The sequence below is a fragment of the Ambystoma mexicanum genome, chromosome 2q, assembly GCF_040938575.1.
Source record: "Ambystoma mexicanum isolate Mex_15411 chromosome 2q, UKY_AmexF1_1, whole genome shotgun sequence".
Lineage (NCBI taxonomy): Eukaryota > Metazoa > Chordata > Amphibia > Caudata > Ambystomatidae > Ambystoma > Ambystoma mexicanum.
The window spans coordinates 1,291,578,503-1,291,599,604 of NC_090924.1; the positions used below are offsets into that span (position 1 = coordinate 1,291,578,503).

The 21,102-nt window shown below is 47.1% G+C and overlaps 1 protein-coding gene across 3 annotated transcripts in view; it reads left to right on the plus strand.

Annotated features, from left to right (window-relative positions):
* CPNE4 (copine 4) overlaps positions 1-21,102 on the plus strand; it is a 1,706,709-nt gene that overhangs the window by 1,548,056 nt on the left and 137,551 nt on the right. For all 3 annotated transcript variants that reach the window (XM_069648719.1, XM_069648721.1, XM_069648720.1), the window contains exon 13: positions 1,578-1,629. In XM_069648719.1, coding sequence (XP_069504820.1) covers positions 1,578-1,629 — 52 coding nt within the window. The remainder of the gene's footprint in view (positions 1-1,577; positions 1,630-21,102) is intronic.

A 21,102-nucleotide genomic window follows, 5' to 3' on the forward strand; every position in this document is an offset into this window, starting at 1 on the left:
GTGAATGAGGAACATAAGCAGACCCTCAGGTAATAAAGCAAATATATAAGACAGACACTATTGCTTTGCGTTATGACCCTTCCGGCTTGAGACAGAGTGAGAAGAAAGAGAGAGAGAGTGGAAGGAGGGCATTTGTGCGTCTTGATGAATTTCATGCTCCAGAAAATGGTAGTGAAGTGATGCACGAGCCCCAGTGGAGAATGGGAGATGAGGAACAAGCAGAAAGTCAAGACAAACACTCCGAAGACCCTCAGAGAATGACATAGAGAATAATATCGACCACTCGAAAGATGTTAAGCAAGGGGGAGATGTCGTATATGGAACTCGAGAGGACCTCCTTAAGGGAGCAATGACTTTAAGGGTCTGGAGGAAGGAGATCGCACGGGGAACAAGGGAGCAAGAGGAGGGGCTACTAGATCCTGGGCAGAATCCTGTAGACAGAGAATAAAGATGGATCCTATTCTATATGTCTCTGTCTCCATTTTTGGCCTCCATCGACAATGCTCCCGGAGCTCTGTCTGTCCATCCAGAATATGTGGTGCCGTTACCAGTACCACAACACCGCACAGGAAGTTGCTAGGTCTTTTCCTTCTTGCTTGCGGTCCCCCTGTCTTTTCTCTTCAACCGTTATTTTATTTCTAATGGTCTCCTGTGGAATCTTCACCCCTGGGAGGTCTTTCCTTTGTTTTCTTTTCCCCTTTATTCCTTCAACATTCCATCTGACCCGATGGTGGGCTGGATGGCTCAGCTCCAGTACAGTAAACGCAACAAACATAAACACTACACTAAATGTATTTTATTTGCCACACCCTGGTGGCCGAGTCTTTATTTCTATATTTCCCTTAGAGGACAATTATGTAGCCTTGCCTAACCGGGCTTAATGCGGGCCACAGGCTACATTTGGCATCACCACTGTTGTCAATGTCACACCTGTGTCATAAAGTACGTGTTTTTCTTTGGTGCCACAAGTTCCTTTTGTAAAAGAAAAACAGCCAAGAGTTTGAAGAGAATACCTTATAATGCTTTTATTTGTTTAAGTCTAAATGTCAAAATGATGGACTCCATTAAGGTATATTATTTAGGGCTTATTTGTCCCCCTAATTGTGGTATTAAGCACAACAAAATATAGAGTCGTTGAAATTAACCTTATACATTCACAGAGGTGTTTATCGACCCTGATATAGGAACACAATTAACGGGCATGATGAAACAAAACCACTGACAAACTTTCACTGTGAATTTCAAAGCATAGTCTTTGGATGAGATTGGGGGGATGAACACTCTGGATTAATTGCACGATCTGCTTGATGGTGACACAGGGGGCATGGGACACATTGCCATATAAGTTGAAACTAGAGGCCTATTTTCTGTGGTTCTCCATCCCTCTAAGAGCAATTGCAGGCGTTTGCACAGAGCTTCCGCTGAATGCATGGCCAAAGACAAGAAGTGTCACTGCTTTCTAATATCTACAGAATCATAGTAGTTTAATGTGAGACACGTAAATAGTTGGTGCATGAAATACAGAATGTTATTAGAAATATATCCTAATCAGACATGCAATTATTTTTCTCTAACAGGTCTCGCATGATTTTGCAATCAATTTCAACGAGGACAATCCGGAATGTGCAGGTAGGGATCCTTGAAAGCGGATTATGTTCCCAGGGGTCACATGGTACAGACCTAAGACATATCTGACTGCCAAGACATGAGTATGTGGGCCTTGGCACCCAGCTAAAAAACGATTGGTTAAATAGGGTCATGTGACGTTGCATCACATCAGGGCTTGACCAATGGGAAGGCAGCTTCAAGAGAACAGTGAGTCATCAAAACGTGAACATATGGATTGAAATGTGCGCATAAAGTTAGGAAAGTGAATTTCAAAGGAAAATGTTTAACTTCATATACTCCTAAAATTGCGTCTTGGTGCATTGCAACTGTGGCATGGTGCTCCCATGACTGATCATGCTAGGAGCAGCGAGGTAGGGTAGCCGGGCTTTAGTGAGGATAAGTCCGCTTTCTGATTGAAATGGCAGTGTAATTTTAATTGGTTATTTATAACCCACTTACAGGTGTCTAAGTGCGGACCTGGGGATCGATACGCTGTTGCTCCGTGTCGTCTTGCTTCCAAGGCGAGCACGTTGCCCCTGAGCTATCCTCCCGAGACATCCTCAGTGTGAGCTGCTGCCGCAGCAGGATGAGCCAGGGGGGTGGTTACAGTGCTCAAAGTGCCATTTCACAGGAGGCTGAAGCAGCAGCTCAAAGTGCCTTTGCTTGTTATGCTGCCCGTGCAGAGTGCCATCCATGGGGGAAGGACCGGCCACTGGAAGGGGTTTGAGTCATGCATGTGGCTTGGATGTTGGCAAAGGTTGTGGTTGTGGTCCTTTATTTCAAATTGGAATGAAATGAGCCATATGTGCGGGGAAAATGAGTTCCAGAGACGTCTGCCAAACACAGAGAAGCACTGGTCTCCACTTTTGCAGAAGGAGGGTAGAATGCTCAGCATATTGGTATCTGTGGAGCATAGAACCCCAGGGTAGGGAGTGGGGGGTTGAAATGTGTGCTGCTTATTCTGGGCGCCTGAAAGTCCAACAATATTCTGCATTTCAACCTGGCCCACACCAGTAGACATAGTATGTTTCTCAATTGGGTGGCAGCAGTATGCAGTTTTGCATTTTAGTCCAAGAAGCTTGGGGATATCTGCTTTCTGGACTTTTATGGAGCCTTTACAATTTGTGGGATGGAAGGCCCACATACTGAGGGGTTTCATAGTGCAGTATTGTCTTCACAAGGGCTGAACCTTTTCCTTGAATTGACAAAGGTTTCTATTTGTTTGGGGTGTTTGGCTGAAGTTATCTGCATTTCTGCACTGGCTCTGTTGAGTTTTATTTTGCTTGCACTCATTCACAATTCAAAGGCTCCCAATCACTTGGTGCAGCCGCACATCGGGCTGTTATCCCAGAGGCATGCAGGTACATCTGTGCATTATCAGCATATGAGTGGCAGGTGGGAGGGTGCTCCTATTGTAGGATGATGGCTGCCGCTGCTTCTGCTGTACACACTGTACATAGCAGCAGCTCTGGTCACACTCCACTGGCTCACTCTGGCCAGTTGGGTAACATGCAAGTCTCTCTTTGTCTGGTACATAAGGGCTTCTATGGTCACACATCTGTCAAGATTTAGATGTTATCATTCTCTGAACGTCCCACAATGTCGCTTTGGTAGTTCCATAATGTACAAAAGCCACAGTCGGACTGAGATTGATGAATTCCAAACAGCCACCTTGATTCCATCGAAAACCAAAATTTCAAATAACTGTTCCAGTCAAGCTACAATTTGAAATAGTCACTGTGTACAAATAACCCCCCCCCTCTGTAGTTATCAGCAAAATTAAATTGTATTTATTCAATGTATCTTCTTCAGAAATATGTTTGGAGTGGTACTCGTAGAAGGATCTGTAGAGTGGGTAGTCACTGTACGGTCTCCAACTGGGGAGGTTTAGATCAGAAATCGCCCAAACTGGAAAAAGCCCAGATTTCTGTTACCACTGCATTACCACCATTTCTGGTCACACCACTTGGAAGTAGGTTCCTATGGAGACCTAAGTCAGCCCTAGAAGGATTCAAGGTTGTGGCAGCAGGTTCCACAAAGATATCCAAAGTGAGCAATGAACTCGCTGAGCTATCTTAACGGCAGTCACCTCATTGGGCAGTCAGTTACAAAAACTATCTTCACATGGTAGGAACTTGATTCATGCACTTCTAGAAGGTTCCGAAGATAATTGACAAACAGGAAGCAGTAGTCACTCCCACTGTAGTTGCTTAATTTACACATGAGTACAATGCACTCCATTTATATCAGAAAACGTGAGTGCAAATTACTCAAACATTGTTTCAATTAGTCAACGGGGCTCAATAGAGCAGTGTTAGGGAGAATTCTCATTTCTATGTTAATTCCCTTCAACCTTAGAGACCCCCAGCTCTTTTGGTGGACTTTAGGACCTTCTACTTTGAACCCTGGAATGAGTGGGACCCTTTTCCCACTCTCTCATGTGTTTTGACCTGAGTTGGATTATGTGTTTTCTTTGTTCTTGTAGTCTGACAAACTCCATAGGCATCTACTTTTTGTATGGTGACTCACAGCACCCATTGTGCAGTTCCACAGAGAAATCCTTTAGATTTCTCATAAGGGTTAAAATACCTTTTCTTGTGTGAACTACCGTTCTCAAGAAGAGTAAATGATATGAAATGAAATTAAATGAAAAGTAAAGTGAAATTGACTTTGCTTACCCTTTTCTCTTTGTAGGTCCAGCACACACCATTTTATGTAGAGTGCTGAGGGGTTACTTAGTAGCCCCTTTCCTACCTACTCATATAACATTTGTTATGCTACCCTCACTCCATTAAATGGCTGGTGACAGTGGGTTAATTTTCCTACCATTGTGCCTTCCTACCACAGGCTGAATCCTCAGCTGCAGTATAGCATTCATGGGTGACCACTTTGTCAAAATGGCCCTGGTTTCTGCCATTTTTGTCTATGAGGACTTTCTTGGGTTTTACTCTGTGCGCCAAGCCAGGTTTGAGCCCTTTACTCATTTTGCCTTTGGCTGGCTTCAGCCCTGACTCCAGTGTCTCTGGAAGGGCAGGAATTGAGGGAGGTTCCCGAAACTCTGCTGTCCTTTGTATCTAGGAGTGCCTGAATGAAACCAGTCCTCATTGGCTGGCAGGACAGCCACTCTGCTGTTTGAGTGACAGCCCAGGCTGTGCAGGAATGGGAGAAACCTGCTTAAAAGGCGAGGGTTTTGAAACTAGAGGCAGAGTCGACCACTGGGAATAACACCCGACGAAGAAACCATGAACGAAGCTTGCTGCATCCTCCTGGACCTTTGAGTTGCCCGGTGAAGCCTTGCTGCGGTGCTGAAACTCCTTTCACTGATCGACAAGAGAAGCCCCAGAAGGGACAACCTCTTCCCTTGGATTAGTGGGACCAACTAACCCTGAGACGAACTCCACTGGACCACATTTTCGACTGGCTGTACTTTTTGTTGCTGCTGCAGGAACCGAGTGCCAAGGGTCGAGAAATCTGTAGTCGAGTGCAATGTCTGCAATCCGGCCAGAAGCTCCAGGAGTCTCCTAAGGACCCTCCAGAAGCAGGACGACCAGAGCTCGAATCCTCTCACCAGTGTGCAGGACTCAAGGAGTGAAGGAAGCCCAAACGGTATCCAAGATCTGCGGTGGTGCAGTTTACCGGGTGCTGAAACCGCAAAGTGCTGCTGATCCAAAAGGAGCCCGTAGCTGCCACCGAACTCCAAACTGCTGCTGCAGGAATCCCCAGACATCCTCCCTCTTGTCCCCACGACTGAGGCCCAGGAATCCAGGATCGGCATCACTGCAACCAGACAGAAGCCAGCTGGACCACTCTCTTTCTAACCAAAGGTTCTGTCTGATTTCGTGTTGTTAGGGGAATTTCTGGGGGTCGGCAGAGCCGCAACTGTGACCCGCAGACCTCCAGCTCTCGGAAGGCCCTAACTCCTCCGTGTCCTAAAGAAGTAGAGGGTCCACACAAGAGCAATTAGTTACTGCCATTTATTAGAAGAAACAAGCAGGGACAAATCCATAGAGCGTAGGTTCCAGGCTACTTCTCATCCGAGTCGGGTTTGCAGTCCCGTTTTCTACCTATGTGACGTAACAATTTGTATCACCTGAGAAAGTTCATCCCCAAACCTATCGCCACTCCAGGTTGGTTCACCGAATGGTAGGATCGGTATAGGACCATATGGAGAAAGGCGTTATTGGTGGATCAGAGGTCAGGTGGTACACTTGGTTTGTCCCCAAAAATTGCTACACCGAAAGTGATACATAGAAAGGGTTAGTGATTGGTTATGTGGTATTGTCGTGAGTCGTTAGCCCCACGTGTCCTGATTGGTCCATCAGCGAGCCCCCAAGCCTGGGGCCATCTTTGTTCCCAGCCCGCAATGTACCTGGTAGTGGCAACAATGTATGACTATGTGTCAGTGGGAAACAATGGACAGGTTCTGCTGGAGCCATTAAAGTGGTCCTTTCCCAGCCCTGCCTGTGTATGAGTTGCTACAACTTTGTTGCAAGCCTGGTCCCAGACGTGGGACACCAATGCTCCTTCAGTCTACAGGGATTGGGATTATGTCAGTTCAGCCAGGACACGTGTTAGGAGACCATTGCTGAGGCAGAATTACAACGGTTTGATTTGTGTTTTGCTCCGGATAGTCATGGCAGTGGCAGTTGTCACCTTGGCTTGGCGAGTGCGGAATGTGGATTGCAACATTGAGACCTTGGCTGAGGTGGCTCCAGCCAGGGGCTGTTCTGTGCTCTCAGCATCTTGTAGCTCTGAGGTCTCTGTGGGCCCTCTCTGGCCTGTTGGTTCTGTTCTGAGGCCTACTTCAGCTTGGGTTGTGCGTAGGGGGGGTTTGGTGCAAAGGGTGATCCCTTGTGCTTTGTTCTGTCCATAAGGTCCTGTCCACAGGGTTGCTAGCATGAAGCATCTGCAAGCATATAGATAAACTCTTCCGGCATCTTGCGTTTCTGCGATGCGGTTGCTGGCCTATGTGAAAAATAATAAAGATGCATGTGTGTGTGTGTGTGTGTGTGTGTGTGTGTGTGTGTGTGTGTGTGTGTGTGTGTGTGTGTGTGCAGTCCGCTAAGTCATAGCACTGGACATGTTCTTCGTGTAGATAGGTGTGTGAGTGATCCAGGTGATTCGACGGCCCATATGTTTTCTGTCTGACGTGTCTATGTCGTCATGAAATCTCTAACGATGGCAGCTTTTGCTTGCGTTACGTTTAGTTGAGCTGGTCCATGTAATCGTTTCCAGCTGCGTCTTGGTTCCTGTCGCGTATCTTGGGCGGGATGCGGCCTGGTTTCGCAGATGGAGCATGGTCGCGGGGTGTGTTGGGGTTCGGGGCAGTGGGTGGGGGTGCAGCCTCGCACGGCCAGTGGTCCTTTAGCCGTGACATCATCTTCCAAATAGGAGGTGTGGCCTGAAGGAAGGGACACTCCCATTTCTCCTCTTCAGTCCCCCCTCTAGTCGACTTGTCGACCACAAAATTATCTATTCTCTTGTCATCTCGTAGGCGCCACACCTTCGTTATACCTTCCAGATTGCCGTAGTGGTTAACATGATCTTCAAACAACCAATACATATACACAAATCCCCCACCGGGTTTACAGTACACCCATTTTCCAACATAAATCTTCGGATTCCGTGGATTTTCTAGTTTTATTGATGATGGATACAAGTCTGCTTCCATTAGCTGCTGGCGCAGTCTTTCTCGTTCTTTGATGATCACATCTGTGTGTAATTCATCGTCTGCAGGCATGAGGACATGCATTCCAATAATTTCTTCTGCTGTCTGATTTGATCTTGCTAACACCTTAAGGCCATCTGCTAGCCATGATGGCATCCATGACTAGAGGTACGAGAACCAGATCCCATCCTTTTTTGTTGCTTTAGCTTCTTCCTCCATCTTTGCGTGCATCTTTGCCAATTGTGATATCGCTTCTGATAGTGTGCCATTATCTTCGTCATTCACGAGTCTGAACGTGCAGCATGAACTTCCAATCTTTCTGCAAACTCCTCCTTCCATTGCAGTGAGGAGATCCAGTACATATCTGTTCTGTAAGGCCACCATTCGTATAGCTCTAAGTTCTTCTTTTATTGTGTTGAATCCATTCACCTTGGAGTTTATTGTCATCATCAGCTCCCCTCTGGTTATCTGCAGCGATTTCGCATTCGCATATGCTTGTATTCCTGGATGTATTATCGATCAGAAGAACATTGCTGCTCTACTGAATAGTCTGTGAGGGGCTGGTATTTCGCTGAGGGCAGCCTCTGATGTGCCCCAGAGGTAGTTTCCGGTGAGAGAGTCTCCTTGTCTTTTCACTCTCGTCAGTGTCTTGTATGTGGGGGGTATCCACCTGGGAGGGGTGGCCAGTTTGTCCCAGGGACCTTCTCCTCCTTCTGTTTCCTTCGTCCATTTTGGGGAAGTCATCCAGTTTGATGTGTTTCTGTGGTACTACCAGTGAAAGTATGTTGACGTGTACCAGGGTACATACTCCTCCCCAATTTGTGGTAGGCTGTGATATGCTTTAGTCTCGCAGGCCCAATAATGGTCCATTAGGACTGCTGTTGCTGCACCCCCATCTGGAATCTTCTCTATCCTTTTGCATCCTTTGTTTACTCCTACAGCTATCTCTCTGTCATGTTGGTAGCATAGCGTGGGGGATGACAGGGGAATTATTGTTAATGGTTCCTCCTCTTTATCCAACCAAGTAAGTAGGCTTGCAGCACTTGTCATTTTCTTCTTGCACTTTCACCACTGCAGCTTTTGCCACCGTCAGTATCTTGCTTCCTACTACTCCATCCACCCATCTATCCTTCGTGTACACCTTGCCAAAAATCAGTATCAGCGGTCTTTCCCAGCATCCAGGTTCTCCTTCTATATCTCTTGCGCTCCATAGGCATGGCATATAGTTCAATGTCGCTTCCTTTGTCTCCCCTTTGGCCAGTCCGTCTGTTATGTACCAAAGTCCTTCTGTGAGCTGCCAGTAGTTGTCAAACATAGGTAGTGTTTTGATGAAATTATCTCTGTATGGGTATGTTGATCTTGATTTCCATCTAAGTGTTGCTGATTTACATTGTAACCATCCTCGCGTCTGAAACAGTGCTAGATCCAGGAGGCACTGTGCTGTCGGTGCTGGTACTTCTGTAGCAACGAACGTTCGGGAGGCACTCATGGCATAAGGAATCAATGAACAAACGTAACAGTTGTCCTTCGTTGTATCTTTAGCAATTTTATACATATGTTTATACCACATGTTGTTTGAAATGTATGCTGTTTCTCTGAGATATGTGTTGACCCCGTTTACATCGGTACAAACACTACGTTTACCTCTTCTTACCTTTTGATCTGAGCTGTCTGTACCAACCAACACAGTGAGGAGCACTGTGTTGGGTGGTACAGACAGCTCAGCTTGGGTAGGGGAAATATTAGTATTGGGAGTTACAGATACATGCAAAGCACAGTTGGCCTGCCAGACAACAGCAGTTATCAGTCCAGTGGTCAGGATTCCAATAACATTTTAATCACAATCTTTACGACCACTGGCATGTTGACCTTACCTATGCTGCCGTCCTGCAGCTGTTGAGTCTGGATGATATAGATGCCTGCCTGAAACTGTCTAACATGTTGCTTTATTATTGTTATTATTTGTCAATTATTTAAGCCCTGCGTATCAGGTAATCATTCAATGCCCATTTAAAAAGTTCCTCCCACACTCTTCTGACTGCCCTGTTTCACAGAGTGGGTAAGGCCTTGTGAAGGTGTGTGTCTGACTGTACTATAAATTGAACAAAGACGTTATAATAAACGCGTGACGGTCTAGGTCTTGAATGTGTTGGTCTTCTGAGCTAATATATGAAATGGTGTGACAGTGCTTATGGGTGGTCGATAAGAAGTAACATTTAAGCCTGGGCAGTGATTAGTGTGCTTTTATCATGTATTCACATATAACATCACGATGCGCAAAACCTGCATGTGCGAGACAAAAAGGAGAAGAGAACATGCATGTGTTACATAGTGTGGTGCGTACGGCTGATACCCCTGTCAACATTTATTGTTTATTAACTATTGCCTGTCACTTATTTCATTGCACACTGTGTTGTTTCAATAGCAGCTTCATATCAAATGTCAATCATTTGTGCAGTGGGAACAGTTTGTGTCTGCAATCTCCTGAGCATTGGGTGTGCTACAGGCTGTCACTTGCTTGTGTCCTTAGGGGTATCTAATGCTTGTGAGGCAATGTTTTCGTTGTCTGTCATAGTAGTTGCTGACGCATTGGCCCTGTCACTGCTGTGGTGCCACTCTTTCAATTACATGTGGCCCAGTAAACCGGGGGTATTCCATATGCAGTTAAAACGTCTCAATAACACACTCTTTCACCGTACACCGTACGTGTTTGGTCCTTGCTGTCAGTTGTTTCTTGTTGATCGTTCTCTGACCCGCCCTATGTCTGTCGGATCTGTTGAGGAATAAAAGAGGCACTAGTAACCTGGGAAGTAACATATTCATACATTTCTCGTCCAAATACATCATTGGCTCCTTCACAGTCGTACATGGCCCATGTGGGTGGCGTTAATGGGAGGTGCATTTGGTGCCCGGTCACCAGCTCGTGGGGCGTGAGGTTGTGGTCCAATCCGGGCTTGTTCCGCAACTCGAACAAGGCTAGGGGAAGGCAGTAGAGCCAATCCTTCTTAGTAGCCTTTTGTGTTTTTGCTATGGATTCCTTTAGGAGGCCGTTGAGACATTCGCAGACATCATTGGCTTGTGGGTGATACGCACATGAAAACTTATGTTTAATCCCTAACAACGCAGTGATGTGTTGGAAAAGTTAATTTGTGAAGTGGGGGCCATTGTCTGATCTTAGTACCTCACAAACCCCCCACCTCAGGAACACCTCCCTCATCAGGAATTTTGCTGCCTGAAGTGCGTCGGCATGGGAGCATGGCCCTGCCTCAATCCACCTTGAGAAGGGGCACACTACCACAATCATGTATCAGTAGTCTGGGTATACATTAATCATTTCGACGTAGTTGATATGGAGGTGTAGGAAGGGTCCTTCAGGCCATGGTATTATACCTTTGATCAGGTTAACCTACACCCCTCCGCCAGTGCCATCACTGCTCTTCATGCCATTCCCTCACCATCTGTAGCATGCACGGCTATCCTGTAACGCTCACCTGATTCCCACGGAGGCGCAGGTCTGTCTTTGCTGATGCTTCTTCAATGGTGAAGCTCCGGACTCTGAAGATGGACAGGAAGGGCCCCTCTATTCTGGCTTCTCTGGCTTGCAGGAATATACCCCTGTGCGTGAAAAGGGAGTATTACCTACTGACAGAGTAATGCTCAAGCCTCCCACTCTCTGCCAACCCTCCAAGATACCCTTCCTCAATTCCCTGTGAAGTCTCACCTTAGGGTCTGGAAGGATGAGTTCTCCATCCTGCTTCTGATGCAGGGGCGCGTTGAAACCCAGTTACTTCACTGGATTGAGGTTAGATGGGAGTTCAAATAAGCTTGACTATTCAGGTAAGGCGCTGTAAAAGTTCTGTTGCAAGTTCAAAAGTTCAAGCTTAATTATAATGTTCATTGACTTATTGCAGCAAGCGCTAATGCTTTTGTCTTTTTCCCCTTAGGGGCCGGGGTTCGGAATGCCGGAGATATGGCGCCGACCCGAAGTGAAACGTGCAGTTCCAGTAATTGACAGGTAAGTTCTGGATGAGCGCTCGGGTAATGTCTTTGCATTCGCTCATTCAATGTCTTTGTCTTTTTTCCCCACAGGGGCCGGGGTCCGGAGAATGCCTGGAAGCGGCAAGACCCGAAATGAAATGGGAATGACCCAACAGGTAAGTCTTATTCCCTTCCTTCTCTCACCTTTTGTTCTTGTCTTTTTCTCTCTAGGCTCTGGGAAGTGGCTGTGTATCCGGATGATCGCTGCTGAAGATGGAGGCGCCCAGGAAAGGTGAGTGAAATGCAGCGCTGCAGCGATCGTAGTGAAATGCTTTTAAAAATAATGTCTTCCTTTTCAGGATCATTGGTGTGATGTCACCGTGGTGCAGATTTAGCAGGTAAGGTCTCTTGTCTCCCTTTGCAGGTGACCCAGGATGCTGACAGGCGTGGCTGAAGTCCAGATGCAGGAGCTGACACGGTGAGCGTCACCGTGAGCGTCTGCGAGGAGCGTGAGTTGCTGGCCGGGCGTGGTTTGAATAGCTTTGGAAGAAGTTCCAAGTATGTATCCTTCCACCGATCAGGTATGTATCCGTACCCAACCACACCCGGGTGGAAAGTAGTCCCACAGGTAAAGTAGTTCCATTCAGGCCTTAAGAGGGCCTGGATGTAGCAGCATGGTCTGCATCAGGTAAGTGCACATTAAAACACTTGAACACATATCTAGCTTTATGAGCCTGGCGCCTAAGGCGCCATGACAGGGGTCCAACATGAGCCTGGCGCCTAAGGCGCCAGGACTGCGTCCAAAGGGCCCCAGCTTGGGCCCGCTGGCACTCCGCTGGGGGAAATGTTGCCTGCCTCTGGGGTTGCTGGGTCGGACCTGGCTCCTTGGAGGTAGGCATCATGACATATCCATTCCTGCCTTGCCACTATCCCTTCATGTATGTTCCATATTGGAATACTTCGGGTCCACTGGCTTGGCTCTTAGCACGCTTTTACCACAATAATCCTGAAGTATCTGTCTCACTTCAAGCATGTGTATGCCTGGTGTAGAGCATATTATGCCTTTGTCAGTGAATGAGATGGTCATGTTCAATTGGTTCCATGTCATTTCATTGCAGGATGTTTTTTGCAGGGTTTTTAGCACAATATTTTCCCCAAAAAAAAACATTTCATTTTTTTCTGGGGGGGGGGGGGGGTGTTTCCCCCCCAAACCACACCCCCCTATTTTATAAAAAAATATTTGATGGGTTTTTCTGAAAAAAAACTTGCTGTAAAAAACCCCATGAAAAAACATCCCACGACGAAAGGACGTTGTACCGTTCAATATGCTCATGATGTCACGCCCGAGTTTGTTCAGTGGTGCTTGTTTTGAGTATAACAATGGCAGAGATAAATTCTGATCTCCGACAGATAAGGAGATGTTGTCAGCAAATAGAACCACTCCTCGAGCTCTAGAAAATCCTTGAGTGTGCATGGCATCACCTGACAATTTAAAATTCCCCTCCCTTATGCATGACCTAGTGGCCCCTGTGTCAATTAGGAAGGAGAATGTCTTGTCACCTATCGTCACCTTAATGCGTGGTTCCTCCGCAGGGTTAGGTGTTACCGACAGGATGGGACACAACAAGGTAGTGTGTGGGCTGTCCTATTGGGGGTATAGTGATTGTCCGTTACCCATGTAGGGGTTATGTCCCATGATCGTCACCCCTCCCATTTGTGTAATTGGTACTGTGGTGTCCATGGGTTGTTGTGGATTGTCTTGTAGTTGTGTTAGTTGATGCACTGTTTGGACATGTTGTTGTTGTGCCATCACCATTTGCTGCTGTGGCTGTTGGGCAGGTTGGTGTTATTGCACTTCTTATGCATTAGGCATTATGTGTGTGTGCTGTTGTGGCTGTGGCTGTGGAATGTTATACTGCTGTCCCATTCGCACCTGGCCAGTCTGTTGGGCGTCTTGCTGGTAATATCCATTTGGCCCCCCTTGGTAGGCCTGGTTTCCTTGTTCGCCCCATCCCAGTTGTGCCGGCCTTGACCTGCATGTGTGTGATATGTGTCCTACCAGCCCACATGTCCAGCATGTGGGCGGCTCCCATGCCTGTCATGGAAATGCATCTGTGCCGTCCCCGTATCCCTGTGGTCCTTGTTGGGGATAGCCTCGGAACCCTGCCCCCAGGTGGTGTACCAGTGGGCCAAATCCACTACCTCTGTTCGACCCTCCTCTACCGCTATAGTTGTTTGCGTAGCCATTGCCCATAGTCATGGAACCTCCTCCCATGTGTTGTGTATATTGTTGCTGTTCTGTATATGGGGCAGATGTGGTAGTTGTTGGGGTGTGGGCTGTAGTGGATGTTGCGCTACCGCTGTCTGCGCCTGTGGGGCGGGGCTTGTTATGAGTGCTCCCTCTAGGGAGTATTTTGATAGTTTCTTCTGGACCAGTTTGGCCTCGTCTGCCTTCCTGTCTTCCTCTTTCTGTTCCATCTTTTCTTGCCATAGTCTACAGTGGTGTACTATGATCAGTTGTATCTCTGGCCACGCCTTCGCTTCCATCCCCACCAATTTTTTTAATTGTTGTTGCATGGGTTCGGGGTTCCTGTATCAATATATGATAAAAAATAGCTAATGTTTTGCCCCACGGCTCCCACGTTTCCAGGCGCCACTTCTCCTGTATTTCTTGGATGTAATTAGCCAGATCCTCATTGTCTTGCATCTTGCGTGATGTAATTGCCCCTATATCTGACGTGTCGGGGTATTGTGCCCTTAATGCCTGCCATACCACGTGTCTACAGTTTGCAAAGGGCAACCTGTCATGCGATGTGTTATGAATAGTCACTCCAGGGAATCCCACCATCTTCCAGATGTCGTCTGCCGCATCACCCAAAATTGAAATCAAGAGCCCCTTTACATCACCCACCACTAGTCTGTGCCCTGCAGTAAATGTTTCCATTTCATATATCCATTTCCCCTCCCCTCCACTCAGGGAGGGCAGTCTGTACTTAACGTTCTCCCTGTCGGCATGCTTCTAAGGTACATATTGTGGCCTTATCCCTCCCCTTTCCAATAACGGCATCTGTGTGTATTCGACCATCTCCTCCGGTGTGCATTTAGGCCGTGTGATCTGTATGTGTTCCGTGTCATCCTCCATATCGGACAACCTGTCAGGGAGGTCTATGATGTTGTGTGCATAAGGTGTGTCTCCTGTTCCCCTATGCCCCCCGCGTTGGCATGAATGTCCCTTGTTGTGTGCTATCATTGACCCCTCCCTTCTGCACCCTGGGAGATCTCTGAGTCTGTTGACATATGGAGTTTGTGGAGTATGTGTGACTGAAGGTGTTATTGGCCCTCATTCCAAGGTTGGTGGTAGTCATGGTGCTATTAGCGTCATGACTACCACCAATAACGGGACCGTGTCCGGTCCCGTTCAATGGGGGCTTACCGGTCCAGTCCGACCTTGGCGGGACCGGTAAGTCCCCATTGAAAAAGCCATTCCCCATTTCCATTTGAGCCCCCATAGGGCTCAATGGGAAGGGGGAAGGCGCTAATAACGGTACCACAAATTACGGTACCGTTATTAGCTCTGAAGTCCCTTAACAGGCCCTGTCCATAACGCCTGGTAAAACCAGGTGTTAAGGAAGGGACCCACTAAGGGACCTCGGAATAGGGCGCAAAGGGATTACAGGCACCGATGTCCTTAACGGTGCCCAGTATCCCTTTGCGCCCACCTCGTAATGAGGCCCATTGTCTGCAGTGCATCTTCCCTCCGCGCGTCTGTACTCCACTGTCCTGTCGCTCTACCATCTTGTCTTCTGCATTCCCATGATTTCTCTGTGCTTGTACGTGTGTTGTAGAGTTTGCTGAGCCCCTCTCCGTTTACATCGCCTGGTCGTCTGCACGTTTCTTCCTCATCCTCCTCACTGCAGAACCCTCCTGAGAATGTAAGCTTTGCGCGTGGGCTTGGGCTTCGTATTGTTACTGTTTCCAAATCTACATCCGTGAGCTTACCCGCTTCTTCTGTATCCGCCCCTACTCTGTTTGCTGCCACTAATTTAGTAACATGTGTACTCACCTTACCCCCATGTCCCTTTCATCTTCCTTTCGCGCCCATTCACCTGGCCACTCGTTCTGTTGTTCCGCGTCCACCTTGACCCTGTTTAGTTCCCTCATTATTGCATCACTCACTTTGCTTAGGGCCTTCGCATCCCGATACCTCATACTCTGGTCTCCACTATCCCTTGCTAGTATGCTGTCTATTATCTGGCCCTCTTTGTACTTACGTGCACTCTCTGATATGATCTTTTTCTTCTATAATGCCATTTCTCTGTCAGCCTCCTCCCTCTTTTCTTCCCTTCTCCTATTCTCCCGCTGTTCCATACGCGCTGCCCGTTCTGTGATGCTCCGTACAAATGCCTCTGCCCGCTCTCTGTCTTCCTTCCCTTTTTGCTCTAGTTCTATCTTCTCTCCTCTTTCCCGCTCTAGTTGCACCTGTCTCTCTAGTTCCTCTAGCTCAAGCTGTTTGGTGAGTATGTTTCTTCGTTCCTTTAGTTCTGCTATCTTCGCTTCCAATCTCTCTTCCTCCTCCCTCATTGAGTTCCCTTCCTCTTTGTTGCTTACCTCTTTCTTCTTTCGCGCTTGTTCTGCTTCCAATCCTTCTATCGCCTTAGTTGTCCCCTCCTCCTCGTGGTTGTACCCTGTAGCTTTAATAGTACCTGTGCTGCTATCCATTCATCAGGCCCTACCCCTGTTAAGTCAAGCTGTGCTTTTCTTATGCCGCCATCATCCACCTGTGTCCTTTCCATACCTACCGTGCCCTCATTAGGTGGGGTGTTTCATTAGGCCTCTCCCGGGGCATACGGTGGTGAGTTGTACATAGGTTTCAAACATCTCTCTGCCGCTGTCAACTCTCAGGGCTTGGCTGCTTCTTTAATTCTCTCATTGGGTACAATCCTGCGTGCTCCTCCTCACTCTCATCGGCGTTGTCTGGGACACCGCTGGAAGGGAGGGACATGAGGCAGAGTGCACCCCTCTCCCTCACCATCCTTCACTACTCTTACACTCATCATCCCTGGGCAATATCCCTGAAACATTTACAAAAGCTGAAAAATGTCTAAATGGTTTGCCAACTTCTTCCCCTTGTATGTGTTGTTTAAGTACGCTAGCAATGAGTGTTTCCAGACCTAGCAACACCCCTGCTCAATGATCACTCGTTGGAGACCTTGGTCTCAACCACTCGACGAGGGTCAGGTGGCACTCCCAACCCAACCTTCAAAGACCGGTGCCCCAAGCACACTGAAGCAACCTTAAACACATATGTGTCTGTGAGGTTCAAAGCAGTACGTTACAATTTGTTTTTGTCTTTTTGCAGATTGTGCAATAAGGCACGCAGCCCTGGATGCGAGTCTGAGAATGCGCGACTCACTGTAGGGTATGATAACACAAATTGACACAGATCCATTTTTCCCCTCCAGCTCTTATTCTCCCGGGAGCTCAGCCTAGCCGAGCTTTCGGAAGCTCAACTGCAGGGCTTCTCTATTTTATTGCTGAATGTTATTGTTCGCGCCAGGTCATCACTCCCCTAATCCTCTGAAAGGGCTCTTTGGATGCTGCCTCTCCTCCCTCACCAACAGGGCTGCTGCTGAGCTTCTCTTCCAGGAGGTAATCCGAAACTCAACGCAGTGGGGGGCGAGGCGGAGGCGCTGGCCCGGTGCCAGCCTTTATCTGCATTTGGAAACAGAAGGATGAAACAAGGGATAAACAAGCACAACTTGAAAACAATCAGGCCGTATGGAGCCAATAAGCATCTCTGAGTAAAATGCTGGCATTGTGGCAGAAGGAAGTGAGTCAATTTAATCTCAGCACCTGTACCCCTAGGCAATTGGTCTATTTTACTTCCTGGCAGAGCCAGCACAAGTGCCTAAAAGAGTTCAATAATATTTAACCCCTTAATTGCTAAGGAACGAGCATTTTCAATAAGGAATCTTTGTAGGCTCTGCACACTTCCACAGTTAAACAGGAACAGGTGCATAGCTCAGGAAGACACCATGAGAGTATGCCATGTTGGTGTTAATGTCATCTAGTGCTATTTTAAATAGTGCCCTTCCGCAGCAATTGGTGGCATACCTGGCCAACTGAGTAAACTAAGAATCCAATTTATCGTTGTTCTTGTGGCATAAAGAGACCATTTGCGTCCACAGTTTAATGTAGCCAGAATGAGAATGTGTGTGCTATTTAATTTGAAACTTTAAATATTAAAGTTCAAATAAGCAAGACCTCTCGTACTGGCGTCTGGACAAGACTATTAACACTGTTGTGACACTCAGTCTGTCATTCCCATGGAAAGGAATGTTTATCTACAGTAGTGCAGTGTGGAAAAAGATGAATACATCAGCTTCTTAGTAGTTTTACGGCAATGAACTGAAACACCAATTGTGTGGTGTAGGGCTGTGTTTTGGCAATTTCATGGATACCTGTCTAATGTAATGTGAAGGATTTAAGTATTTTATCCTGTGTTATTGGGATTGTACTGTGCACCGCTGCCCTTTTTATGATCTGCAGGCGCTCACCTGGGTCTCAAATGGAAACACGAGGGTGAGGAGGTGATTTGGGAGTAGAGGCAAAAGACACATGGTTGTGCTTAACTTTTGGTGCTTGTAGAAACCGGAACAACTGGCGTCTGTGTAGGTGTGTTCTCTAGGTGGATTGTGATATGTACTCGGGAGGTGTTTTGCTTCCAGATGGGAGATGTGTGTTCTGGCCACTAAATGGGTTTTTAGGAGTTGATCGGAGAAGTGATGAGTTGTGACTACAATGGAGTGTGCTGAGGGTTTTGTTTGGCCGTTTTGTGCTGGCTAGTTTGGGAGCATGTGCTGAGTGCAGGTGGGTGATGATGGGTTGTTAGTTGGTTTGGTTATTTGCACAAACCTGTTAAGATAATGTTTTGGGGTGGCTGTGTTTTATTGTACATTTGTTTCGTGTCGTGTTTCCGTCACATGCATGATTCCTGCATTCTCTGCTGGAGGTGGCGGCGCTGAACATACTATCCTGATTCAGTAGGGTCGCTGTGATTTGGAGAATGTTGTCATGTTTTACCTGGTTGAGCATTTGGCGACTGTGTTCAGTGTAATGTGCCCTTTGTTGAAAGGGTGTAGGGTGGCAGTGTTGTGGCGGCCTTTTCTTGTCTGTCTGTCTTTCACTGGTTGTGAATAGTTCCCTGCCCTGATTTAATGAAAAGCCGGGCTGTTAACAGTTCTCTAAATGTTAGATGCCAGCATTTTCTCAGCCACCTGTGGTCCTTCCCCAGTTGCCCGCCATTTCTTTTTAGTTGACGTTGCACCTTAGCCACCAGTCCCTGATTCCCCGACTTCCCCCAAATGCCGCTAACCTCACTTAGCTGCTGGGCCTCCTTTCTCAGTCAGCCCTTCTCTTCCTGGCCACTGCCAAAGAAAACAGAAAATGCACCTTGTTGGGGGCACAAAGGGCCTAGGCTTGGGCTGGCGGGCCGTTATCAGCCCTGTACTCCCCTGATGCAGGGCTGATTTCTACAGCAGGTGATTGTTTCAGCAACAACAGCAGTGTTCCCTGTAAAACCTTGAAAGGTAACATGCAGTCTAAAGTTTTCTTTACCTTCCTCCAACTCAAATACTCAATCCCTTTAAGTCCCTTTCTTCAAAGATCTTAAAGAGGCTTAAGAAGCAATGGTGGTGAGTTAGGAGAGCAGAAGATCATGGGGCTCAAGGGTTCCAAACCATGTAACTCAGTCGGGCGTACCTTTCTAACATTACACCTCCCAACATGTCTCTTACGGTACTTGGTTATGCCTGTCTTATTATCTGGTCTTTGGTGAGTCACATATGTTCCTCAAATCGAATTTTAAGGTACGACCAGAAAGGATACGTGTCTCAATGCCTAACAGAGACGGCTTACCCTTCGTCCCAGGGCTTGACGTCACACAGAGAATGCCCTTTCTAGTAAGGACAAAGCCAATTGTTAACCCGACATCTCCCAAGGAAACTGTGTCCTGCCCATCTGCTTCTCTAACAACTATGATGTGGGAGTCTCAGAATTTGGCAGCCAGCACAGAGAGGGTTAAACATGGAATTGAGAGCAATGCACTTTATTCCTCCTGGAAGATGGTAAGGAGCGAGTTGACTATCCAATCTGAGAGGCCAATGGAGCAGACAGGGATAGTTTACAACAGGCAACTTACTTAAACTCTTGTACACCAATGAGAATTTTACAAAAAAGAGGTCAGGGCGCCCCTCTGCAAGAAAGAACATGGCATGATAACCTGTTCTGTGTAAATGTACCCGCTCAGACTCTGCAGCCACATGTTTTAGCTCACTGTACCTTTCATAAAGGAGGAATATCCATTTGCATATCAGTCTTTGTCCCACCCACTTGAGCAGTCCAGCACCGAAATGCTATGGCAATCCTCCTTTGAACAAGAGTACCAACAGCAACCAATGAAAACTTGGACACTACCACGCTACTGCCAGCATGTTCAATACTACACTGTCAGAAGCCTTCCCCCACCACACTGTCGTCACCGCTCATATTTCTTTCTCTATCTCTCTCTCTCTCTCTCTCTCTCTCTCTCTCTCTCTTTAATTTTGCCAGTCTACTCACCACCAAATTGCTGCAACCCCTCACTAACGTAACTTGCTCACATGCTTCTAATGCGTCACATATAAGCACAATCATTTTGCTGCACAGTGACATCACTTTGTTTGACCAATCACAGGGCTATTTTTTTACACTACATTTTTCAAAAAGGAAATAGTTCAGGTTATCTCCTATGTACATTCAGGAAGGCAAAGTTGGTGGGTAGAACTATTTTGAATGATCAATTCTCCCAGCCATACGTCCTCCACTCTGGAGAAGGTCCCCCTCCTCCCCAATCCCCTTACCCTCTTGGTACCCCCACACTTTACTTGTAACCCCAAGGGTGTGACCTCTATGTGCAGGGCTCGGTTGCTTACCAGCTAGGTTCACGCTTTATAAATCACACACATACAGTGATGCAAGGCGCCCTGTAAATGCTCTTAATTGTCTCGCTGGACAGCAATGCAATTCCAAACACAGAGCATTGCCCCCCGCATGCTGACAACTTCACTTGTAGTTGCTTGATTTTGTTGTTCAAATCCTTTAATTGGGGTCACTGGAAGTGAAAGAACCTGTCATTGCTTCCTAACTCCTTGCCCTCATTAGTTAAGCTTCTAGGAGCCTTGGAGATGGATGCCAGGCAGTCTCACAGTTCAGTGCCTACAGCTTTCATTTCTATAAGCAATGGCTAATTTGTGCCACCGTTCCCCACGAAAACTGCCACTGCTGTGTCAAATCTTCACGTGAGGTTGATCTTTGTGTATCTTATTGGCATTTGTATAGCGCATCGTACACCCGAGGGCATTATCCAGAGGGGCAGAGAATGTTTCAATCATAAGCAGTGATCGAAGTGAGCGGGAACGGTCGGGAGCGGTGTTCCACTACTTTATATTTTTCTCTGTTTACCATTCCTCTACTTTTTACGACCATATTTGCCTTTCTATATAGAGGATTTGTCCTTTCATGTCCCTGTGCATGTGTAAAGTTGTAATAGGAGCCTTTGTTACTAGTCGCTATAGTCGCACTAGTCACACTATTAACTAGGCTATTCACACAACTAAAAAACAATGCCCACTTCAGCCCACAAGCGATTGCGTGGGTCGCATCCTTCCTCAAGGGCGGACTCATGGGAGTCTTTTCAGACTCGGCTAGTGCCTCTCCCACCACCATTCACTGTGGAGTACCACAGGGATCATGTACTGCTCCCACACTGTATAATATCTTCACCCTCCCCCTTTTCAATGTCCTGGATC